The 26613-nt window shown below is 34.8% G+C and overlaps 3 protein-coding genes across 5 annotated transcripts in view; all 3 read right to left on the reverse strand.

Moving 5' to 3' along the window:
• Window positions 1-1509, reverse strand: part of LOC106142912 (uncharacterized) — a 62916-nt gene extending 61407 nt beyond the window's left edge. The window contains exon 1 of the mRNA XM_013344856.2: window positions 1312-1509. Within this exon, the coding sequence (XP_013200310.1) occupies window positions 1312-1433 (122 nt within the window). The 5' untranslated portion in view covers window positions 1434-1509. The remainder of the gene's footprint in view (window positions 1-1311) is intronic.
• A 982-nt stretch (window positions 1510-2491) lies between these two features.
• On the reverse strand, window positions 2492-5950 carry LOC106142843 (uncharacterized). 3 transcript variants are annotated; one of them, XM_013344754.2, is made up of 2 exons: window positions 5660-5950; window positions 2492-2848 (listed from the first exon to the last, which is right to left on the reverse strand). In XM_013344754.2, exons 1-2 carry the CDS (start codon window positions 5834-5836, stop codon window positions 2705-2707), a joined length of 321 nt encoding a protein of 106 aa, XP_013200208.1. In that variant the 5' UTR covers window positions 5837-5950; the 3' UTR covers window positions 2492-2704. The 3 variants fall into 3 exon arrangements, 1 of the variants encoding a protein (XP_013200208.1); XR_009657003.1 differs by lacking the exon at window positions 5660-5950 and adding an exon at window positions 3123-3246 and having other exon boundaries at window positions 2718-2848; XR_009657002.1 differs by lacking the exon at window positions 5660-5950 and adding an exon at window positions 4597-4944 and having other exon boundaries at window positions 2722-2848.
• A 1369-nt stretch (window positions 5951-7319) lies between these two features.
• Window positions 7320-13589, reverse strand: LOC106142927 (sorting nexin-4). Its single transcript, XM_013344881.2, has 10 exons — window positions 13410-13589; window positions 13221-13327; window positions 12683-12821; window positions 12008-12185; window positions 11641-11779; window positions 11375-11502; window positions 10893-11055; window positions 10295-10456; window positions 9743-9857; window positions 7320-9373 (listed from the first exon to the last, which is right to left on the reverse strand). The coding sequence occupies exons 1-10, from the start codon at window positions 13488-13490 to the stop codon at window positions 9323-9325; spliced, it is 1263 nt and encodes a 420-aa protein (XP_013200335.2). The 5' UTR covers window positions 13491-13589; the 3' UTR covers window positions 7320-9322.
• Window positions 13590-26613: the final 13024 nt, after the last annotated feature.

The raw sequence follows: 26613 nt of genomic DNA on the forward strand, positions 1-26613 counted from the left end.
AAGTATTATCACTATCTGGTGGATATCTTCTCTATAAAAAGTAATGTGAATAATATTGTAAATACCCTGTGGTGACAAAACGTACCTACCTAAAAGGTGTGTTGAATCCATAAATAATAGAATTACTTTTTTGTTTGTTTATGCACCGGAACATACAGGCTGGCAACATTAAAAAAGCATTCTTCCTTCCTTTTTGCCTCTTTCATGTAAGAGTGTGCCTTTCCATAATATTGAATTATTTTATTATACATATATTCGGTCACAATAAACGCAGTGCAGTATTAAAAGTTTTATTTAATTGTTACGGATGGCCCGGGGAGACACTAAAAGGTAATACCGACGTAAGTATAAAGGAATCTACTTTTAGAAATATTCATTCAAGACGAAGAGTAAATATTATTACGACATACATTCAACTGGTCGTGAGACTTTGCAAGTGTTTGAAAGTCTTTTGATAAAAACCTGTCTTCCCTTATCATAAGGTTGACAATAGCTCGGCATATGGTAAACAGATGTTTTTCAGTACAGTTATATTCTCCATTAGGTATTTTTCTTATTATAAATGTCTACTTATTTTTATAAAGTATACAGAACCATTTTATTTATTTTTAACTAGTGGCATTTCTTATCAGTGTTACTCGTATTTAAAAGTCCGATTGGTCACGTTACGTTATATATAGTGATTCGTTTACGTTTATAATAGTGCATGTATTTATTTTATTCAAATAGAAGTTTTAATATTTATCAATAGGAATTCCGAAATGTGGACTTTGTGTCTTGTTTGTTGGGATTGTTTGCGTCGTAAGGGTAAAAGATTTTTGTATCTATATTATATACCTTGTACATATCTTTTCAACCTATAAATGCAGAAATAACGAGCTTCGTGAACACATTTAGTTGATTATTTCATCATAATTGTCTTGGCATTCGTCTTGATTGCCCATCCTTGGAAAGGGAACCGGAGTCTGCCTGTGACAATGACCCGCAAGGGGGGAAATCGGATTTATTCATTAGTTTAATACTGCCAAAAAAGAGGATGAAAATATTGTGTCCTCCACTATGCTTCGGGGCCTGAGTACAGCTTTCAAACATTTACCTTTTACATCTGGTATCGTGGTATGTACTAAGAAAAAAGAAGAAAATTATCTAGCTGTAACGAACTATCAACGATAATACGGATGCCTATAATCAATTTACAATTACGTTCAAAATTTTAAAATGTATATTCTGTTATTTTCCGTAAAATTTTATAATACTTGTAAACAAACGCCCCGGCGTATAGCCTTAACCTTAGTTGACAAAAGGACTCACCCGATATCCCGGTTATCCAGGGACGCATGCGAGGACCTAGGAACCAAAGGTCGATAGCAGGATCTAGTCATCGTGTCAGCGTCATCCAAAACACTATACATAAAACCTAATTCACTGTCCATTCATAATACATCACCAACAATTATCACAAACGCGTCTCGTTCAACGCAACGCATATAATCAACTGAATAACATTGTTCTAACAGTTTACCAACAGCGGTAACACTATCTGGCACTGATAATAACATGTAGAAAAAAATATATTGACGAATTTTACTGATAACAATGCTTATTTACGAATAGCGATCAATATTGCGTATAGGGAGAAAGCTAAGGGTGTTAACCACGCCTTTTATGTTACAGCGCCATCTACCGAGGGGAAGGGAACTGAGGAAGGGGTTTGGGATTGATATCTTGAATGAACTTAGCGCTGCGGAAATTAAGATAGACAAGGATTAAGTAGAGGAAATTTACTTCGGTATCTATCTGGGGCTATCATTTAGAAAAACGAATACTTCGGTACCTAGTAAGGTATTCATAGGTAGGTAATTTTTTTTTATGAGATGACGATTTGCTTATTTCATTTTGTCATTGTAGCTTAGTGTAGGTATGTACATGAGATTTGAATATGTTGAGCATCATTTCAAAAAAAATATTTATGAAAATTTGGAATTATTTCGGGGATGGTTTGTTAAGATTCTAATGCATGAAAAATTCTTGTAATGAAATCGAGAAATCTTATTGTCCTGAAAAGTTAGTAACGTTCATTTTAGATCATATTATCTAATCTAATTATTAATGTTCTTCGATTTCTTTCACAGTAACCTTCGGTAACCCACCCTTCAACAAAAAAAACCGTCAAGTTCATTCTATGCTCTGAGTCTATGCTATACGAATCAAATTTCAAGTCAGTCACAAAATAGTATAAAATGCCTTTATTGAAAAATACTTTTAATTTCAAAGACATCACTAATATTAGGCACGATCAAGGTACGATTAAGAAAAAATGGATACAAAGTAGTGTATTTTTACATTGAAATTTGAAATTATCGTATTTTTTAAATACCTACTTATCTAGGAATACCCATGTATGTATGGTATTGCTTTAAGTTACATAAAAAAATATGAAATATACTTACCTAAACCAAGTGCACTTAAATATTTTAAGGATTGATTACAAGGCTACTTCTACGACACTCTTAAGTATATATTTACGTGCTTTGGCCTAGGGTTTCGCTTAAACGGGAATTCCCAAAAACCTTTCCATGCTGCAGATTTATGTAACATGATGGTGATCTTTTTTACGATTTGGCCAAATCATAAAGGCAATTAAAGGAAAAATATTTTTGTACTGACTGACCTAATAGTATGAACGAAATTTTTAAAAGGAGTATTAAATAGTTTTTTTGTCCTCTATCTGAGAAGTTTCCTCTTTATCCTTGATTTCCGCGGATTCTTCTTCTTTTGTCAATGCCTCCAGTTCTTTTTCAGCTTCTTTCAACTCTTCTTCAGTTATGTTCAGGTCAGGGAACCGTTTCTGAAATAGGTATTACAAAAATAATGGTTAGCATTATATTTGATATCGGAGTGCCATTTCCGTAGTTCTAAATCTATAGTGCAGATATCGTAAGAGAAGACTAGAGATAAGCATTAAGTAGACAACCAAAATCTAAGCTAGTCTACGCTCTACTGTTTGTCCGACAGAAAGTTGTCACTTTGGCAGTCTTATAAGAAGGCTCGTTTGCCACGCTAAACTCAGTTAACTTCGTGTATCATGTAATGGATCATGGTGGTCAGCCTTGGGTAATCACCTGACATTGTCATCCCTGGTTCGTTGGGACATCATGGCGATGTTCACACGTTGCAAAATAATTGAATTACACAAGTACATTGTACATTTCATGTTAAAACAAAGGTAAAATCACTGAATTTTATCTTCAAGGACTATGATATGTTATCACAATACAAAAATGATAAGTACATTCAATATTGATATTGCGGTCAATGTTTCGATACTGAAACAGGAGTTTTTAGCCATAGGTAAGTTTTTAATGTACTTATAGCATATGATCTACATACATACATATAATTAATCATGTCTATATGATTATATACTTCTTTTAGGACTACATATTTGATTATATGCTTCTTTTAGGCGATGCGCTAGCAACGTGTCACTATTTGAATCTCAATTCTATCTTTAGGCCATACAGCTGACCGTGGCCTATCAGTCTTTGTGAGACTATTGGCCCTGTCTACTCCGTAAGAAATAAAGACGTGATTATATGTATGTATGTTCTTAACAACGCTTGCTGTTCCATATCAGATCACATTTCGGTACTATATTTTGGAATTAGGTACATTGTTTTTATTTTGTTTCTTTTTTATTATTATTTAATGTGAATCATTGTAAGTATACTTATCGCATTAGTGTAATACTGTTAGGATAAGTATAAAGTTTGTGAATAAATAAATAAATAAATAAACAAATCTGGGATTGTAAAGGGTAGATCGAGAGTCACTCAACACTTATAACACACCTTTTTTAGGTCGGCAATTTAAAAGGTAAGTGGTTCCGGTAATTAACTAGATAGATAGGCTATATCTATGCTTGGAGTTTGGATATAGGGAGTTATCTAATATGTTATGTGCGATTCATAGATAAGATAGGTGCAGTAGCATAAAATATATTATAAAACGTTATATATAAAATATATGATACACTAATATGCAGGTAACTTTATAACTAAAGAATATAAAACAATACTACTTAGTTTATCCAGTACATAGTATAGGGCAAAGTCGCTTCCCGCGCCTGTCAGTGTTTGTATGTATGCTTAGATCTTTAAAACTACACAATGGATTTTAATACATTTTTTTACATACATACATACATATAATCACGTCTATATCAAAATTTTTGTAAACAAAGTTATTCGAGAGGAAGATTAATAAGTATGTATAAATGCTACCCGAGTGAAGCCGTGGCGTGTCGCTAGTACTCGTATAAAGTCAATCGCGAAGAAAATAACGTGACGAGCGTAATTATTATTACAGACTAGGTAGTTGATTGACACAATGTTCTGGCTGTTGGTAGTATAGGCATGTTGTCAAATTCTGATATACTAATAAAATTGTGTGCCCTACATGAGTCCATGAAAACTGTGTTACAAATTATTTCAGATAAGTTATTAGTTAATTCGAGTAGGTAATATAAACGGCTAGGTAAACTTGGTATACTAAGGAAAAGCGCCCACCGCTCCGTCCGTCAAAATCCGGTGTTACCTTCCGTTCCCATGGGAAATCCTCTCTTAGTGCACTCCTAAACCACATAAGGAACTTACATGCTAAATTTCAAGTTTCTAGACGGTTTGGGCTTTGCGCTTGCTCCTTACAGAAAACGGGCGAGTTTTAATTACATATACATAGATATTAATTTGCTTCATTTTATTATCACAGGTGTCTGATTATGAATGTAAAAAGAGGACAGTATGTTTAGCTTACTTTAAAAAAAACTGCTACATAAACCATTATTATCTTTCCGTATTTTTTTTTGTGTAACAAACAAGTTTTCATGACCCAACTTTGTACGATCATACATTTTCCAGTAAAATTTTGTAGCACCTTTACATATTGAATGATTTATCAAATGACTAAGTGACTGTGTACGAAGAACATAAGAATAGGTAACATGCATCATATAGATGCCGTCATGATATGGGTTGCACTTGCAATGAGTCAGAAATTATTTTATTCAAAGGTTAAATCATAGGAATCTGGTACCTAAGTTTTATTATTATCGGGCTCATTACACAAAGAACAAGTACTTTCTAAGTTCCTGGGTTATGCAAGTACTTACTCTTATCTGGGTTATGTAAGTTACGGTAAGCGAAAATGTTGTAACTGAATGTGTAATCGTAAATCAAGGTTAGATTTCCCTTTCCTATTCAAGATCTCAGGATCTCGTGACTTCGTGAAAGAGGTAGGTAACTTTGTAAAAGTAATAAAGTAAGTATAAGAAAGTGGTGTGGGATTTCCATTGGTATAGGTAATTTCTAGGTTCATTTCAAACAGTTGGTCATTGTTTTTTTCAAACCTGTGCAATAAGTCTTATATATATATACGGGACAAATTACACAGATTGAGTTAGCCTCGAAGTAAGTTCGAGACTTGTGTTACGAGATACTAACTCAACGATACTATATTTTACAATAAATACTTATATACATAAACATCCAAGACCCAGGCCAATCAGAAAAAGTTCTTTTCTCATCATGCCCTGACCGGGATTCGAACCCGGGACCTCTGGTCTCACAGACAAGCGTACTGCCGCTGCGCCAAGTCTTACCTGAAGTTCCTTCAAAGTTTCCTGAACATTTTCGTGCTGAGCTCGCAACCTCCTTGGCAGTGTGAAAACTGTGTTGAAAAGCCGCAGCATCACCCAACACAATATAGTCAATGCTCCATACACCACCATAGCCTTCCCCATAGACCAGTAGTCTACGCTAACCTGCTGGTGCTTCATATTTAGGTTTCTTGGCAATAAAAAATAAAAATAATATTAAAAATAGAAACAAAATTTAAATTTTTGTCTCTGAAATTAGAACTTCAATTTCAAACAAAGGCGGGAAAGTTTATTGTGAAAACTACTAGTATTTTTTACTGGGTTAACGCGGTATGACGTGTTGATCGAATGTGTTCGTGAGTGACCCATTTCCCATCGATTGCCGGCTGTGACATGGCTCACGGAATTATTGATGTCTAAGGCAGGTGCCATCAACTGTTTGTTTGCGGTTAGCAAATTAACCTTAATACGTAACAAGATGAGTTTTACCTGTAATAAACAACGTATTGCCAAATAGAAACAGATTTTAAGACTCTCAAGGGACCGGCAATATATTGTTACTTATGACAATACGAGGACTTATTTGGATTCTTCTGTACATATTCTTTTTCAGTTATTCTTTTATGCGAATTCATAAGATATGTACCGGCGGATTCTGCTGTGGTTAAGTACCTTCTTAATAAAATATTCATCAAAACTTATTTCAAGAGACAACTGACATTTTTGATTACATTTGGTCAAACTCTTTAGTCCCGGTTGCATCCTCGCCTCTCAGAGAGAGAAGCCCGGGGTAAGCCTTTGACTACGGATCCCAGATTGGGTAAGTCAGATTTTTACACGAAGCGACTCCCATCTGACCTACACAACCTTTTTAGGTAAACCTAACCCGTATTGGATCCATCCTCATGATGTTTTCCCTCACCGTAAGAGCAGGAGTTTTTGTGATGTTATAAAACGTAGGTCTTATGACATCACAAAAACTCTTGCGCATCAACTCGTATAAGTGATACTCTAATGTGCTAGAAAGTTGATTTATATTTTTGAATCAGTTCGTTCGTCGAGTCATCCGGTGATGTTGGCTATTTTGAGGTCTTCTCTTCAAAGCAGGACCGTTAAAATACTTGCTAACCGAGGATTTTACACCCCCATGAAGACAAAATCTCCTATTGACAGGTACTAAAAGTTAAGCTGTCTCTTGAATACTGAAATTCCTTATCAGGCTACGAATGAAAAAGAACAGTTAAAGATACATGAAATCGATATAACCAAGGCGGATTACATCAATTAAAGCGTGCGAACGGCCACGCGGCCGGTGTGACGTGATGAATAAAGACAGCTAATGCTATAGTAACCACTTCACAAGGTCACTGTTAAGAGTTAAGGGTAAAGGCTTCTTTATAAACTTATTGTTGCAAATCAAATATTTCAATATAATTAGAATAAAGTCCATTTAACTATTAGGGTCAGTCCATACCGTCACTACAGGCGATGGGAAATTCAGAGCGACTCAAAATTTTATCCTGCAGGGTACCCTGCTACTCTACATTTTCGGTTAATCTCAGATACAAGAGGAAAGATGAGACATACACCTTGTTCGGGAATAGCCCCACTGGAATTGATGTGAAAAAAGGCCGAGCTTAAAACAATAAATAAAACGACACAATACAAAGTGTTGATGTTTATTGCAAACTACAACTTAACACTTCGCAATAAATATTAAATTAAATCAACAGAAATAAATAGATTAACTCAAGAACTTGCTAAATTAATAGAAATATATTAGCAATCTATTATACATTTACAATTTATACAAAGTCTTGCGACGAATTGAGTTGGTCTTTACATCACAGTTGAGTATTTTAGCCATAATAAAAGCTTGTTAAGCCTGACAAGAATCTCCGCAGGGTAGGTATACACCATATCCATCGTAATCAGCATCCTCCTAGCGTTAGTTCCAGTTGGCCCTTCACCTCTATGGAGAGGAGCCTAATTTTTTTATATATTTACTAGTATATATATAGTATAGAGTACTACTAGATTACTTTATCGTGATTTGTGGTAACAAGCAGTTATAAAATAAAAACACTAAAACTTTGTTCATCCAGGTGTGGGCTAGGTGAATAAAGTTAAATAACCTGGCGAAGGCATCAGATATCAAAGAATTTTATACAATTCAAACAAAATACCAAAGTATATGCCAATATTTTTCGGCTTTATAAAGCAATGCTCTTATTTTTTCTTGTCAGGCTCATAATAAAGGTAAACATATGAAATTAGTTTCATAAAAAGGCTATATAATAAATGGGACTAGTTATTCGTAACTATTTTTTGACTGTGAAAATTTTAAAGCTTGAGTGTGGATTATATTATATTACAATTATATAATTATACACATTCAGGCTTAGATAGTAGAAACAATTGGAGTAATTTTGACTAATTTCAGTCTTGTCTCCATAGGATTAGGGATTTAAGAATTCGACCAATTAAGTTTGTATTACAATCTGTAATATTTCTATGTAGCTATTAAAATACATTTCAACTTTTTGGAACGCATTCGCTATGATTTTACGCTATATTTGGTCACGAAATATATAATTACATCTTTAAATAATATAAAAAAATATTGATAATACTTACGATATGATAAGGAATGAACAATCTTAGTATACTGAGATATACTGATTAAGATATTTTGAAGAGCTGAAATGTCAATAAGGAAAATTCCAAATTATTTTAACATCTCAATGAACAGTGGTTTGTAAGTATTAAAATTATAATTCAGATTTTAAATTGAATTGCTTTAAAAGAATCGCCAATCTTTGTATACTTATAAAATTTGCTGTAGTAAGTTGTTGTAGCACATAATATTTTACCATTTTTTCGAAAAAAAAAAACCGGTATATTTTTTATTTAGGTAATATTTTTATTGCTTACAAAACACGCGTAGGTTATTTTCATAATAAGTAAATTTTTACTGTAGATTAAGATAAATTAAATGAAAGAGAAGTCTTTGTCCAATAGTGAGGCGGAAAGATTAATAATAAAATTAAACTACCGCTTTAGTGAATATTATAGAAGAGTAAATTAAAGACAAAGACGAACGATAAAGTTCAATGCCCTTTAATTTTCGACATGTGGATTGTAATTAACAAAATTATTTAACTGAATTTTAATACAAAATTTTGTAAAACAGAACCTATCACGTATTCCGATAGGTTTATAAAAATTGTACACTGCTTAGTTTAAGCCTATGCACGTTTTAATACATTTGTGAAGGCATCTTTAAATGTTTTTCATTTTTTTAACAGGCAGATCGTGGCGGCACGCGTTAGTTAAACTGTGTTACACGATAACAAGAGCTATGCAAAAATTATTAAAAAATTAAATAAATAAACTCTAATTACTATTACTATTTGCGTCTCTTTCTAACAATCCTACTAGAAAGTGACATTCTATTCCCATCAGTGTTTTTCTTATCACACCATTAAGAATGAGACGCAGTGGAATAAATAGAATTCCACATGAACTCGACATTAAGAAATACCTTTACAAACTAATAACTTCATAAAAATTCTAACTACAAAGTGAGATATAAAAATACTACGGCTAGAAGTTTTTAGATTAACCTACTATAGGTACAAACGATGGCCGGAGGCCGGGCTATGTTCAGGGCATGTTCTGAAGGCATTCCTTTATCTGCGTCCACGCTTGAAGGTTCTAAAAAATATGTCAATTTGTAATTTTTCAATCACAATATATCCACACAGCTAAAGCTTATTTCAATTCATATTTTAATGTGAAAATTTGTCTCTTTGTTACTTTTTCACCGCTAAAGCGGTTAATTTTGTATGAATATCATTAATTGTCTTATGTTAAACTTAGGCAAACTTTGGTTGACTGGAAGAAATCCCGATTGGGATAAGTCCGCCATTGTACATATTCTTCAATATCCAATGACTGTTCTATTTTTGTTACATTTCTTTTTATGTGCAATAAAGAGTTTACAAACAAACAAAGAAACAAATTCATTTTTGTTTCTGCTAATGCCATTTCAGACAACTAACATATAAATAATATTAGTATTACCTTTTTCGCAGCCTTGACTTGGAGTGTGATGAAACCTACAAGCGATTCGTGGAGGTCCTTATCTTTCTGTTTTTGAAAGTGCTCGATTTCCACTAAAGCCTTCTTTGTAAAATCCCTGTAAATATACTGACTATAAGAACAAGAAATATATATATAAGGTATACATTTTAGAGAAAAAGAACTTGCGGAGCTAAGAAAGATGATGAAAGTAGGTGAAGGAAAATCGAGCGTCATAATTAATCTTTTGGAGAAGAAAACGTTGACTGGACTCCTATATACAGTTTGGTTGCTTCGGAGACTAGAAAACACATTAGGGACACTAAACGGACATATGAGATATTTAAAGCATAAACATAGAGCAGTGCACCACTCCTGTGATACTTATAACCATGACCTGGTGTAGTCCACATTCTGTTAAATAAATTGGTTAGCCAAACCATTTGTAGGGACAAACTAGTGCCTATCAGTATTGCAGATGATTTTTGAGCTCAAATCTATGTAGTAAAACTATCGGTAGTTCCGCAACGCTAGTACAAACATATAAATACTTACTCAAGGTCTCGCCTAGCCTTCTCAATCGCCTCCTTGTCGGACTGTATCTTAGCGTCGAGCGCGCGCGTAGTCTGATCGCGCACTATGTCCGGGTCGGTGGTCCCGAACAAGCGGGACATTATCCCGGATTTGCCGGCCGCCGCTCTGGTTCTCTCTGCTATCCTGGAATGGTAACCACATGTATTTATTTCACTCGGCAAAGACAGGACTATGTCGCCTGTTCCGGGCTCAGGCAAAATGGGCAGGCCGTAGAAATCCCGGCTTGTCGTCGCGAAAGATGATATACAATAGTATGGAACGAAAGACATCGAAAAAAGGAGGAAAGTGAACCACAGACCTCGAAGTATAGGCGGAAGGTGCAATTGGGAAATCGGCAAGATGAGAAAGAGGGGGTTGACAGGGCTCACAATAACAAGACTCAAGGGCATTTAGTTAGCTAGTTGGTTTTAATTTAGCTTTTTTTAAGTTAGTTTAGTTTTAAGTTAGCTAGTTGGCTTATAACGGAATAGAGAATTAGATAAATATCTGTGCCAAATTTCGTCAAAACCCATCCAATACAAATCTTTTCCCTTTATAATATTAGTATGGATTAAAATACCTGTTATTGAGCGTATCATGAGCATTCTCCAACGCGCGTTGCAACGCCTCGTGGTTACTGCACAGTTGTTGCAACGAGCTGGCATAGAAGAGATATTCTTTGAGCTGATCGGCCAGTTGTTCTTCATCTTCCGCTACGGAGTCTATGCTGTCCGCTATTGAATCTGTGGATTTGAAAGGTTAATTTTAAAAGATATAATAAATGATTTGATCTGATTAAAACACGTTTACAGCATGATCATCTTTAATTAGCAGTTCCTTCCTCACCTTTCTAGAGCTTTTTAGGCAGACTCCATGCTTCAGAGTCCGCATTTGCCCATGATCTAAGTAAATCCTGGTTTAACACGAAGCAACTCCCATCCGACCTCCACAATCTTTGCAAGAGTACCTGACTCATATTGGATCATGTTACACATCCAGTTATCTGAGTACAAATTTTGTTTCACATTGTTGTGTAAGAAGTTCTATGAATGTTGGACTCACCAAAGTAGTGTCCTGCTTTTTGCAAACCATCTCCCATCTCTTTCTCGATCACACTCCATTCACTAAACAATTTGCCGTAGTTGGCATGAAGCTTACATAAGGCATAATTCTTTTCTATAATTTTAGACCTGAAACAAAGTTAAATACATGTTTTGGATATTTTTATTTTTAAAATGATGATATGGATACGGGTGAAGATAGCTTCCCGTAGATTCCTATGTTCTCTCTGAATAAATAAAAGAATATGTCGTATTTATTGGACCCACCTTGTGTAAAGAAAATTTCCTAAGTTAGTTTCTAATTGCTTTCCATAATTTTTGACACTTTCTATCTCTGGATCTGGCTTTTTCAGCCTAATCGATACTGAGAGAGATTTTAACTTGTTTTCTGCTTGTAATCTGTATCCTGGAAAAGAGATATACCTACATAAAAATATCACAAGAAATTTAAAATGGATGTTGCATAATTTTTTATATTTTAGTTCATGTAGTGATGACAATAGCTAATTACAGAACTAAACCAAAGTCAGTTGTTCATAAACCTTATTGATTTCATCTACCATCGTCACGTCAAATACATGTAAAAGCATATTGGCTAATGTCTAAAAATCAAACAATTAAAATCAAACTGTACCACTATCTGTGATAGTTTCCCGCCAACCATGCTCTTGCTGCAGGAAGTTGATGAACTGATCATCAAAACAAAGCCGGGGATGGGAGGCTACACGCATCAGGAAATTCTCCAGCCCAGCGCGTCTCCGCTCCACAAATTCAGGATCAGTTGTGTCTGATTTCCTCCATGCATAAAGCACCTGAAAATAATACCATGTATACTTCTAAGTTTCTAGGAACTTTTACCACTTCTAACAATCCCACTGACCATAGACAAGGCCTGCTTTATATTATTAGCATTGCTTTGTGAGAGAGCTTGGTTGGTGCTTGACACAGCTCATTGAATGGTCTATAAAATTATTTTCCAGTGTTTCTAACTTTGCCTTTTCTCTTATACAAAAGTTTGTACCACTTATTGCCATATTGATTGGTTATTATTTTGGAATCTATGTTTTTACAATAATTACTTGCCTGATAGTAAGCAGCTGGCTTTATCAATGAATGTGCACATTATCTGTAGCCTCTAATGAAATACTCAAAATCCTCGCAAAATCTTGTTGATTTCTAATCTATGTAAAATATCTAGTTTCTCTCATAACATAAGGAACAGTTAACATGCCCACTGGCATAGTGGCAGTTTTGTGACTAAATTCCCAGTAAGTATTTCTTTTCATATATTGCAACAAAGACAACTTACTCTTTTCTCAGGCAGGGGTGGTATGACTACATGTGGGTAAGTGACTTGCAGGTAATCATGGATCTGCTCAAATTCTGTGTATCGCCTCCATATTGTGCTGATTTTTGATTGCACTAGTTTGTACTCTGGGTCTGTTACTCTGGAAGTTTATTTTGTTAAAGTATTGATACAGTATAATATAAATTGGTATATATGGTGTATATAAATTAAGTGACACCTTACATGGCAGTAAAAGGTTATGTAAAGGTTTTATTATCTGTTGCTTGCTCTTTAATTTCTGATACACAATCCATATGTTATGGCGTTTCTCATTTAGTTAAGTGTTAGATACACTTTAGGATAGGATGAAAAGTTAATTGGCCAGAAAAGACACAGATTTTATTTAATCTACATAAAACAAATATTATGTACACAATATAAGATATATAACAAGTAAGTATGCCACACATTAGCATACCCGAAACAGCATATGATAATGTTAATAGGCCGACAACGCAGCTATAATTGGCTATGAAAACAATGAAATGAAGCCACTTACTTCAGATCGATTAGATAGACCGTGTAATGGTCCCGGACGTGAAGCGTACCATTAGCACGTTTCTCTGACTCCACAATTGAGATATCAACATGTTTTAGTAGTGTGTCCTAAAAAACAAACGACATAAATTTAATATTCTGAGAAACACGAAAAAGTAGGCGTTGTAAAAGATGAAAAAACTTTACAAACTTGATTCTCAAAGTCTTCGACCGACTCTATCACGCTGGGTGATCGTGAAGGCTTTGTAGGTGAATTTTCAGCAGACATCATTTTGTTTTTTGGTTGTATTGAAATTTACAAACAATAAATGTAAAACTTGTAAATTGTTCAAATCATCGGGAAAGCGAAATGATGATGGATGACAAGAATGACAATCTGTCATTGCCAGTTTAAAGACAGTGACGTTTTTATTGACAGCCAGTTATTGAGTAGTCAGGTGACCCTTTTCTCTTTATTTTAGGCAATGATGTAATGATGAACTGCCGATCGTTTATTGTGTAGCGGGAGCGATGGTTCGGCTCGTTGGCGCCGGAAGAAATCGTGCAGAGCTGCCACGCTGGAGAGAAGAGCGGCCGTCGAAGAGATCCAGGCGTGGGCTGCGATAGATGCGTCGGTCGCTGAAGTCGATGAGAGTGAGTGCGGGTGGAGACAGGACCAGGAAGCTCGTTGCGTTGGCTGCGATGGACCTGCTGCGATACCCAGTTGCTGGCTTGCTGTGAGACTGCTTGCAGAGTGAGGAGTAATGCTGAGGATTGGGAGTTGATGAAGATGGAGAAGGTTGCTTCCAATCACGTCGGGGTCACCAATGTAGCGGGAGCGATGATCCGGCTCGACCGCCACCAAAGGGAAGATCTTCCGCCAGGCTAGGTGTTATGCCTGGGGAACCGCGGCTCCGACGATGTTGCGTCGGAGGTTGTATATATAGCTCCAATCCGTGAGATTTCTGAAATCGCGATTTAGGTTCTTCGCTGCTATTGGTTGAGCGCATCAATTTCTTCGCAATGATTGACATTAGTTGTGAGATTGGATGTTGTGACGAGTGGCGTAGAGATGTCGCCACAATTGCTTAATAATATTTTAGTTTTATTTTTACATATGTAATTGTTCCTGTCTGATTTCATAATGTGAAAAATCCAGTACTTTTATTAATTCTCATATACAGTACTCTTAGTGAGTCCGGTGAAAATGCTGCAGTGTAGTTTGTTCCGCTTCTTCTTCACATGCGCTTTGGAAGCGGTAGTTATAATTAGATTTGAATGATGACACGTCAATAAGTTTCCAATTTTGAAAATAAATCTATTCTATTCTATAGTCTTCTCAAGACTGTTGGCTCTGTCTATCCCGCAAGGGATATCAATGTGATTATATGTATGTCTGTATGTCGACGATATATCGACTGTTCTTAGTTCTTACTGTATTTATTTTCCGAGCGAGCAAAGTACAGCAGTAAACAAATCAACTTAGGGCGAAAATAAATTTTTTGTACCTGTGTATGTTCATAATGCGACAACTTTTGAACCGGTCTGATTTTGATGAAACTTAAAAGGTTAATATAGATTAGATATGTATGTAAAATCACTCAATTGAAATATTATTAGGGAACAAGAAATCAATGAGGTTTTTCGTTTTACACGGAAATAACCTAGTTTTAAAGATATTTCATTAGTACATTTAATTTGTGGTTTCATTATGTTTGCATGAATATTAAAGCAACAAAGGAATTGAGTTATCGAGAATAAAGCACCTAACCTCATTTAACAGAAACTTTGCAAATCAAATTGATGATTTAACATCAAAGCCTTCAAAGGAATTAAAGCATCTTAGAAAAGTTTTGTTCACTTATTCGGGTTTTCTCCGAAACTTTAGTATTGCAATAGAGTTAATTTGAGTTCAAGGCATTAATGATATTAAACTTAGTTAGTTAAGTCTTGCTCAGTGGTTACATCTTGGCTCGGAAGTTTGTAGCCTGCCGTTTTTACGAAGTTTTATTTTTTTACGAAGTTTGTAAAAGTCAATCAAGGGAAACGCTTTTTAACTCCTGTTCTTTTAAGCTTTTGGCTATAAATCTTTATTGCTGAAGCTCTCGTGGCATTCAAGTCTTGTTACAGATGGCTCTGCCTGTAAGGGACAAAAGTCGTGATATAAGTACATATTTATGTAGGAAGGTGTGCCTTTCTTCTCAGCATATCAGCGTACATTGTTGGAGATATCCTCTTTCATGACTAGGTAACCAATTTTACTTCGATGCGGCGGTTTTACGGTATTACCTATAAGTTAATTGAAATTGTTAATTTTGGTTATTTTCAATGCTCAGCAAAAAAATCTAAAACAATGTTTCCCGCGCCATTATCTGCTCGAATTATTCCGCAAACGGCTGAAGTTGAGTGCAAGACATTTTATTTACAAAGAAATTCTACAAGAGAAGCCATCATTGTCTATTATTTTCAGGAAGACGGAATTAAACAATAGAAACTTCCAGCTCACTTGTTTTTAACAAACCTATTGAAATGCTACTTAAATTCTTGAAATAAGGAAGTTCAAAATTTGTTTTATTTTTCGATTTCAGGTAAGTACTTAAGTTTAACTGTGAGATAATAATTATTTGTACTATATAATTTAGGTAAATAAACTACCTACCACAAAAAGACTTACTTAATAAATATGTAGCGGGAGCGATGATTCGGCTCGACCGCCACCAAAGGGAAGATCTTCCGCCAGGCTAGGTGTTACTTAGTAAATAGTTAATCTAATTATATATTTTAGTACAAAATATTTTTTACTAACAAACGAACTAAAAGGCTAATTATTAGCCACGTTTAGGCTGCGATTTTTAAATAGAAAACCGACCAAGTGTGAGTCGGACCCGTGAAGAAAGCGTTTTGTTCCATTATTGAAATTATCCTATACCTAATCAACTAGGTAGGTATGTCGTACTACTTACTATTATATTGAATTTTTTCTTAAATCAAACAATTTTCACGATGTCTTACTGCAAAGTTTAAGAAATTTTCACAAAATATGTATATAATGGAATAAACAATAAACTATTTAAAATACCACCAAATAATTAAAAAAAAAGCTATCAAACCATACGTTGCGAGCGCACTCCTACTGCAAAAATAAATCCTGCCATTAGATAATTGTGCTGCCATGAATCCATACATGTAACTATTAGAATTAGATAAAAGTTCTCAAAATTATTCAAGCTGCAATTTAACGTACGATACGGACGGATACCATCCTTGCCATTTCATTGCGGAACCCTAAAATGTAGTGATTGTCAATCCTTATCATAGCAACACTGACAAACGACGCGACCGTCGCGAGCGCGGAAATGGCATCATTGTTGAGGTAAGTGCTTTCTGTCAGGGTAATGATAAAGCAGGGGACGACAATAGGCGACGAGCTCACGATACCCTGCCCATTGTGCGGGAAAGTCGCAGTTCGGGGAAAATATCTTCATAATGGAGTAAAGACGTGTTGGTCATTCTTCTGAGTAGTTAATACATTAATATGTTTTGCTTGAATGTAGGCCTTTGAATCCAATCACAGGACATTCGCTCTTAACTAACTATGCGATCTAAAATAATTTACCAGTAATTTGATTGTGTTGTTTGTTTCACAGATTTTTTATGTAAATTTATTGGGAATTCTATTCGTAGTATGTGATAAGTCCGCCAGTTACGTGTTTTCTGTCAAGGTAATGATGAAGCAGGGGACGACAATAGGAGACGAGCGCACGATACCCTGGCCATTGTGTGGGAAAGTCGCAGTTCGGGAAAATGTCTTCAATAAGGAAGGATTTGAGTGAGACGTGTTGTTCATTCTTTGTAGTTTAAATATAAATAGGCTGATAAGTATTATTGCTTATACTTATCAGCTACTATTGCTTATTTATTTTGATAAATGCTATTTGCTTTTATATTTATCGTAAGTAATAAAAATAAAAGGAAAATTATATATAAATGATATCATTCAGAATTAACCAGAAAAATACGTATGTTCATAGAATTTGGATTAAGAATTTGGACGGAAATAATTACCATGAAATTTTTGAAATCCGCCTCTTTCTTGAATTAGAAAGTTTAAAAAGTACCTATATAAAGAAGCATACTTCGAATTTGTTAGTAAAGATGAAAATTAGTCGACAGTTTAACAACATACTTCTTACTAATCCTATACGAAAGTTTGTAAGGATATAGTTAAGTATGCACGTAAAGCTTTGTTTGTAACACTTTCATGTATAAACTCAGTAAATGAATTTTAATAAAACTTAAATGATGATAGTTAAGGTAATACCGTGTTAAGGTAATAAGATGGTAATTACTTACGAGTAATACATCTAAGTCATTGGAATAATGCAATAACTTAATATTTCTAAGCATTAAAGGCGGACAAAGTCGCGGCCAACAGATAGTTCAATATTAGGTACTCTCAAAATTGTCAGCTAACGACCAGGAAGATTACAAACAGACCTATCCTTTAATTATCTAAAGGGTTTCACAGTATTCCGTCGACAATATATTTATACGTGTATATATTGTATACATTAGGATGTCTAGTCTATCTGTCACGACATGTGAGACAGGATGTTGATTCGATCTTAAAAGGGCTTCATTAAGCATCCGGGAATAATGTAGTTATTAAGGGTTGACGCCTTGAATGTTCATTTAAGTTTTAAGGCATGGAGGTAAAAGTTAAAGGAATAATCGGGGATCGAATTCAGGACCTTTCGAATAGGAGGCTCGCACACTACCACTGCGTGACAGTAGTCTGCAGATAAATATAAATGTTTTTCTTCTACGTCATATTTATCTATCAACGCAATAACCAAACAAACGGTAAAATCACTAGGCGGGGTTATTTACGGCAGAAGGGAATGTATTTTCTTACCTCACTCTTTACTAGTAGCTTGAAACAAAAATGTACATATATAGGAGTTAAGACGTTTATCATAAGAAAGCGTCGGTAGTCGAATCGGTAAAAATGCGTGATGCGCATAAAGGTTAGTATCCCGCCTCGACTATATTTATATACCAATGAATATTTTCGATGTTATGTACATTAGTTTGAATAGGTACTAATCGATGCTCTTACGGTGAAGGAAAACATCGTGAGGAAACCTGCACGTAAATAGAACCAATTTGGGTCAGGTTCACCTGCAAAGGTTGCAGAGGTCAGATGGGAGTTGCTTCGTGTAAAAACCTGACTCACCCAATCCAAGATCCACGGTCAAAGGTACGCCGGTCTCCTCTCCAGAGATACAACAAACGACAAAAGCCATGAGGAAAAAGAAAGTATTTACTAAATTTACCATTAGTTCGTGAAATAATCCTGCTGATTTAAGAAAATATTTTAAATCATACATACGTACATACATATAATCACGTCTATATCCCTTGCGGGGTAGACAGAGCCAACAGTCTTGAAAAGACTGATATGCTACGTTCATGGAATTGAGATTCAAATAGTGACAGGTTGCTAGCCCATCGCCTAAAAGAAGAATCCCAAGTTTATAAGCCTATCCCTTAGTCGCCTTTTACGACACCCATGGGAACGAGATGGAGTGGTCCTATTCTTTTTTTTATTTGTGCCGGGAACCACACGGCACATTTAAATCATTGTTTTCGTTAAATCAAGTCTGGCGTAAAAGTGCGAAATTGAGAATTGAAAATTTCATAGTACACGCCCGTTCATCGGAATATTTTTCAGTTATTCCGCCAACGTCGGAAGTCTGCCGAACAGCTGAGTTCCAGCTTCCGACTGGAATAATTCAGCCGAGAACTCAATAACCCAGTCGGTTTCACGATATTAGAATATAGCTAGAGTTGGATAAATATATAGATAGATAAAACACTTTATTGCACCATAATAGTATAAGAGCGAATAAAAAAGGCGGTCTTGTGGCTAATACGAACCAAACAGGATCCTGGGGACTAATAAGAAATACAGTTTGAAGTATTGTTTTTTACGAAATACCTACATAATGTCTACTACTAGTAACCTGTCTCTATTTGAATTTCAAGTCCATCAGCTGAACTGGCCTTTCAGGCTGTTCGCCATTGTTTACTATGTCCAACCCGTAAGGGATCGACATGATTATATCTTGCGTGATAAACGTCCAGTTAAAGATTTTATGGTCGGATACCTCTCTCATACGGAACTCCCTTTACGGAACTTTAAAAGCACTGTATGATTATAATCAAGCTTTTGTATAAAAACTAATTATTTTAAAAAAAACACTGCGTTATTTTTCATTCTGCTCAGTTTATTGATACAAATAAGTAGTTCATTCATGGCCGAAATCGAACGGACTCTTACAAATAGTATTTGTATTTACTCGTCGATATTTACTCGATGAGCATGAAATCGTCCATGATATTAATAATTTCGTAATGAAATTTCTCTGAATGGAAATGTAATTTTCTTTCAATTTATTATTTTTGCATGGTTCCCTGGCCCCAAAGCTTAATGGTAGAGGGTTCTACTGGGAACAGGACATGAGAGAGAGAGAGAGAGAGAGGAGAGTTGTTGGTGGCGAAAAACAAAACATTATAATAAAATCTGCTTCACTTACCTTGCAGATAGTAAAAAAATGTCTCATAAACTTGGGATTCATGTTTTTGGTGATACATACATATCCCTCAAGCAGACAGAGACAATAGTCTTGAAAATAGGTACTGATTGGCCACAATCAGCTGTTTGGTTTACTGATAGAATTGAGATTCACATAAAGTCCGTCAAGTGCAATTTCGTCGCCGAAAAGAAGAATCCCATGTTTATGAGGTTATCCCTTAGGTCGCTTTTACGACATCCATGGGAAAGAGATAGAGTGATCCTATTCTTCTTATTACTCGTTTTTTTTACTACGCTTTTTTCTATCACAAAAACCTCACCTTGCAATAACCTGACACTAATATTTCAAAACTCAATTCCATCATTAAGCCATACCTATAGCTGAACGTCGCCTTTTAGTCTGTTTAAGTCCATTGTCTCTGTCTAGCCTGTAGGGGACAAAGACGTGCTTTTTCATCTTTTTTGTATGAATACTTTAAAGTAGGTCAGTTACAATCAATCGAATAAATTCAATAAAGTTGGAAATTTACTTTAGATATACTTCCTTCTGAAATGTATTTACTTTAATGAACACTTGAAAATGAACCGTAACTCAATAAAGGATTAGATATTGAAATATTAATTGCTGTTCAATATACCCAATGAAATCAGTTAAAAATGGCCGAATTACAGGACGCACAGGAAACATTTCTATTGGGATATAAGATACTTACTACTTTTATTTCTTGTTTTACTAACCGCGGGAAATTTTGAAATAAAAAGTAATTACAATGTTACAACAGGTTATTTTCTACCGTAACAAAGAAACATCGTTATAAATTTTTAGCATTTATTATATTATTACGATAATACTGGTACAATGAAAAAATTGCTTCGTTATAAAATGAGAAGAGTTTTCTTTACTTTTTTATAATTTCGGGATTAAATAGAAGAGTGTCCTCTTCTCGTGGATGTCGCAGGAGGCAGCTAAAGGGCAAATGAGCACTTTTTGTTAATTTGGTATCTATTGTATACATATTATGTAAATATTTACATATGTATTTTATAATAATTTATCGACGCATATATTTATGTATGTCTATAATTAGTTGTGTGAGTGGAGTACACGCCTGTCACCCTTTCCATCATGTCTCCTATTTCGGGTCTGCTGAAAAACATTTCTTTTGAAATAAGCGGAACCTATGGAATTTTGTTTCTTGTTCTTATCAGTCTCGATGTTAACTGTGTACATAAATTAGTAAGTAAATAAATAAAAAATCTTTCGTGTCAAAAGTTTTGAGGACATCGTTAATGGTAGACTGTAGATATAAATGATGTTCTGGAAAGAAGGTTAATTATTTTACTCTTAACTACCTCATGCTCATGCTCAACATTCGGACAAGCCTTTACATGTTACAAAGGCAGGCAGATTCATTAGTTCCCAGCTAATTATGTTCTCAAACAGTTTCATTTCACTAAGTATTTTGCGAAAGTTCATTTGAAAGTGAATTTAATGGAAATGTCGTGATTTTTCGCAGTCTCGTAACGTAATCATTTTTGTTACACAGTTTTCTAAGATAAAATGTTTTAATTGAAGCTTTTTAATTATCGATACCTGATACATTTAGCGATAGCGTAAAATTGAGCCAATCAAGTTTAAGGTAAATCATCTTGGGGTTCTTTTACTTACTTGAGCAACTTACCACAAAGTATCTGCATTCCATCATTGAGCCATTTAGCTAAACGTGGCCATTTAGTCAAGTTTCTTTGTTATATTTTAATTGCAAAGAAAAAATAATTGCATAAAAGAAAAGTATATAATTGAAAGAAATAAGAAATTGCTACGGCGGACTTATTCCATGAAGAGATCTCGTCCAGTCAACCGGGACGTAATAAACTCGCGTAACGAATAGCTCTATCTACCTCGCAATGAATATAGACGTGATATGCTGTGTATCACAATTATAAGTAAAGACTTTCTGTTTATAAATAACTGCATCTCTAAAAACACAAAAAAAAACAAGATGTCGGTACACTAAAGAGATTTCAGAAAAGCGTCGTGAGGTGTTATCCAATCAATGCCACCACAATAGACCCTGATTGTGGCCCTGGGTACAATGAGTAGGGGGTGGGAGCGACAAAGAGGGGCGGAACGGGAACGCAATTTAATATCATCTTTAAATCGGAGAATGTCGAATTCGTATTGAATCAAACAGCGTGAAGTAACAATGGTTTTGTACATTGAATAAGGTAATGAGACACGATAAAATTATTCAATGTGAAAAGGGGGCAATTTTATTGTTATTTTTACCTTGTAAAATTTTATAGGTAAAATTAAGAATCATGGCAGGACTGATTAGGCACCTAGGGTACTCCAAAGCTTATACTCATAATGGGTATGATGGCATAATTCAGTACGCATGAGTTGTACCAGTTACGATACTTAGCCAATTAGCGTAAGGAAAATTGCATTCTGGGATGTTCATTTGTTTTTATTAAGGAAGGCGACTGGGAAATTCACTTAGCTGAATACGATAGCCATACAATTGACGGCTATCATTAACAACTATTGGTTATTATGGTACCAAAAAGTACGGTACGACAAAGTAGATTAGATCCATTGGACTTCTATCGTAATGATCAAAGGGTTGGAAAAATCACGACTTAGATCTCAACAAGTCTCTGCAACTTAAACCTAGTGTTCTTTTTTCATTTTTGCGTGTTCCAAGTTGGATGTTCCATCACTATGCGTCCTCTCTTTTTACCTACTTTTCTCCTTCCAGTTTGCGAAAAGATGTATGGAAATATTTTACTTTTTGAACCAAAAATGATAACTTTTTCGATGATCGAGTTACCTGTCACTATGAATAAACACTATATGAATCGCAATTCCATCACTATGACATCCAGCTACAAATCAGCTTGACAACAAGCTTTTAAGACACACATGTCATAGTTATTAAAATTTTAGTTCGGGTGTTAGGATTTTTTCTGCGGTTGTTTCATCAATGTTAAACGAAGATTGAAAGACTGAATGATTATGAAAATTAAATGAAGATGAATGACGACTAAATAATGAAGAATGATTCGATAAAATTTTGAATTCTCTTGAATCACTTTGGTATACTTAGCTAGAAATTTGACGTACAAAAAAAACAATGAAGAAATTAAATTTTTATAAACAGTCTTATAAAAAATATAAAAATATTACAGCTACTTTTTGCCTTTTCCTAATTTAAAAAGACTAAAAAATTAAACGATGTATATCTGTATTCAGGTATTTATTTGTTTGAAAGGAAGGTTTGACTTAGCTCATTGGTTCATAGTCCTCTTGACATGTCAAAAAGAGTCATGAATGTGGATGCAGCGATAGAAATATACAGGGATTTATTGTGTCCATCTGGGAAAGAGAGCAGGGTGTATATTTAAAGGTTATATAATTAACACTAAGTAACAAAGTTCCCTAAATTGTATAGCAAATCAAACTGACATGAGGCAGTATTTCGCTCCAAAGCTGTTTGACTAAGAACAGAAGCAATTTAATTACTCTATGTGCTTGCATACAGCCTGTACTGGAAGTGAACACAGTTTGAAACCAGTGGCGCAGCTATAGAGAGGCAGGGTAGGGCTAGATCAGATGCTTTTGAATTTTTAATCATCATTCTACTAGTGTCTTAGTCCCAGTGGCGTTACACCTATCAAAAGAGGAGTTCATAGTTCGCCTAATCTGGATTAGTTGTGTCAGTTTTTGACACGAAGCGACTTCTGTTCGATATCTGCTACCTTTGCACCAACCTTACCCATAGATCATGGTTACACATACAGTTGCCAGAAAGTTTTCTCACGATATTTTACGTCTACTACATGAAAAATAAATATTTCTGCTGTCCCTCGCCTCTCTTCGGTTGTGAACTTTGGTTGGTAACTATTCATATCCTTGAAGTAGTAGTTGTAGTAAGTACCTAAATTTTAATTAATGATACTTTTTTGTACAATTACTTACATTTGACTTAAAACTTCCCATTTTATGCTTTGTATTTTCCAGAATGAATCACTAGCTACGCCACACGGGTGTCCTGGACCTGGAAGTAATACAGCTGTGGCAGTTCTGATTTCAATTTGGTATTATCTCTATCGCACTAGTATTGAAATGTGTTCATGTGTACAATTGTGCAAACCTACAAGGATCTCCAAATCAATTAGTGACTGTGGTTTTGGTAACACAGTAAAAAGTATTTATTCAGATACTTTTTTTTACTGATTGTCAACCAAAAAAAAACAATCAGAATGTACCTAGTTCATGAGAAACAAGCATTTTTACGTATGAAAGTTAAAAAAAACATTCATTGCTTTAGTGTTAGTATTTAGGAGCTGCAATGTTGAAAATGAAAAGGTCGAACTACCTATGTAAGCATTGTTAAAGTATGGTATTAAGTTTATTTAGTAGTAGTGCAACATTAAAGTAATCCTGAATTTCGCCTCCGAATTTCAGAAATCCTGCTTTATCTCGGATATGAGTAGGTCCGGCGGAAATTCAATACGGAGCTACGGAGCTTTATATTCCATTCATCTGTAAATTCTCACGTTTATACCGTATATTTCTGTATATTTTTGTTATTATCCGGCTTGAAGGACTATATTATTACAACTTAGTTTTTTACTACCAATCTCTATAATGTTAAGAAAATACTTTAATTAGTTATGATTAAATTGTTCAAAACAAGTACTCGTACGATATACGAAAGGAAAATATTTTTTATCGTTATGAAGGCTAATACGTACTTCTGCACGGCTAGTAGCAAGTGAAAAGATCTGCCCGCCTAAGATCTTATTTACCTAGTCTAAGACTTTGTTTAGTAATAGTGTGCTGCATCTGAGTCACAAGGTCTCGGGTTCGATCCACGGGGAGCTCACGAAGAACAAACATTTATTCGATGTATATTTATATCAGTCATCACTTTCATGGGCTGGTCCCGCTTGCGTCCTCACCTCTCTGGGGAGAAGCTTGGGGAGTATCTAAGTTGATAATTTTTTATCCCATAACAATAAATCTAGAATTTACTATTGTTACTAACTCAATCTATGTGCTTTGTCCAGTATATATAACAATTTGCCTTAAACATTGCATTACATTTCAGTTAACCACTAAAAGCTTGCATATTTACGAGTATCTAGTGACAAATTACGCTTTTAATACGTTTTTAGTCTAATTGTAGTCTATTTTTCCATCTAGACCGTGACCCCAATTCATTCTAAGCTGATAACAGAGTACCTATTTCATCTCAGGCGATTGTTGATAAAATTTTAATTAAAATTGTTGGGGATTAAATATAAGCTAAAGAATTCTCTTATATACAAAAAGTGTAATTAAACTTCAAATGGCGAATTGTAAGGAAATCCTTGATGTCGAGTCGAGCGAACTTCGAAATCGTAAAAAAATTTAGTCCATCTTAATTAAAGTGATCCGTTTTCATTAAAATAGTTCTTGAGAAGATTGCTGCTTTTTACATGATTTTGACGAAAAGGGATTATGATGTTTTTGGGTGCGTAAGTTAAATTTAACAACAGACATTTTCATTTTTGCTGCCTTTCTTGTCGTGGATCTACTTCTATTTTTTAAAAATTAATTGCCTTTGAATAAACGTTTGGTTCGTACTGAACATTTTGTATAAATATTTTTTTGCCTTCTAATGCTCCCGTGACGAACCAGCATGAAAACATGTTTGTGTTTTATCTTTTACAAGGACATAGGACCAGATAAAGTAAAAAAAATAAAGGAATCTTCTAAAACGATGCGAAATTTCCATCATTTCAATTCATCATCATTCGGCTAACGTTAGTCTCGGTTGGGTTCTCACAACTTGGAGTTCAGTCTGTGGGTGCGCCTTTGACCTCTGTCTCAGATTGGGAGACTTTAGTTTTTATAGAAAACCTTAGATATACTCAAAGAATTATTCGGATCAAATGATTTAGGCCGTATCACCATCATTATATAATATCAGTGTGATATTTGAAAACAACGCACGTGTTAGCCAAATAAAGCGTTTAAATTTGAGGAAAATACGATTAAACCCATTGCGAGAGGGCTATTTGTCAAAATATTGTGGGTTTCTCGCGACATAACAGAGCGGCGGGCTTGACCCTTTTAAACTTTCGTCATCTGTTCACGGGGTTGGACAAGTGGAGTGCGATGATTTTACATGTTGTGACATTTCAGCTTTTCAACGAATTTTCGTTATTACTTTTCAGCAAAGATCCGCATCCGTCTGTTAACTTTTCATGGCAAAATATAGTTTATAACTAATTATCTTAGGTTAAACATAGGTTACATACTTCTTTAGGATCATATATTTTGTTTATTATACTATAGACTACATCTTTCCACTTACCACTAATCTTTCATACTTCTTTCGCATCTTCCAAAATATTTTTATTAATAGCCCTAACGTTAGAACATCTTTAATATACACGCAACTAAGGCCTTTCTCCCACTAGACTGCTTGAATAATTACGTTAATTTAAATTATGGTCACGGCTCCAAGGGTTGAGTGTTTAGGAATACTTTACTCTCAAAAGTTGTAAATTAAAGTAATACTGGTTAAACCTCGTCGAGGTTTACATAAAATCGGTCTTAATTTTAAGGCAAAATGGTTTAAAATCGTAAGCCGGGTAGAGAAAAATGTTGTTTTGGGATAATGTTGTGTAATGGCGCCTATTGTGATAAAATAAGGAAGGTAAATTTCACACCAAGGATCTAAATGACACAGCAGTTACACCGGAATCCGAATTATGAAACCTCTTTTACAATTATTACGTGAACCCGGGGAGAGTCTTTCTT

Source organism: Amyelois transitella, chromosome 9 (assembly GCF_032362555.1).
Source record: "Amyelois transitella isolate CPQ chromosome 9, ilAmyTran1.1, whole genome shotgun sequence".
NCBI lineage: Eukaryota > Metazoa > Arthropoda > Insecta > Lepidoptera > Pyralidae > Amyelois > Amyelois transitella.

Bases quoted from the DNA above. Each gene is read 5' to 3' on its own strand.
- LOC106142843 (XM_013344754.2), bottom strand. From the start codon at position 5,836: ATGAAGCACCAGCAGGTTAGCGTAGACTACTGGTCTATGGGGAAGGCT. The intron at 2,849-5,659 runs GTAAGACTTGGC...TACCTATTTCAG, and splicing joins AAACTTTGAAGGAACTTCAG to AAACGGTTCCCTGACCTGAA.
- LOC106142927 (XM_013344881.2), bottom strand. From the start codon at position 13,490: ATGATGTCTGCTGAAAATTCACCTACAAAGCCTTCACGATCACCCAGC. The intron at 12,822-13,220 runs GTAAGTGGCTTC...ATAAACTTCCAG, and splicing joins GTCTATCTAATCGATCTGAA to AGTAACAGACCCAGAGTACA. The intron at 9,858-10,294 runs GTAAGTATTTAT...GTATATTTACAG, and splicing joins AAGGCTAGGCGAGACCTTGA to GGATTTTACAAAGAAGGCTT.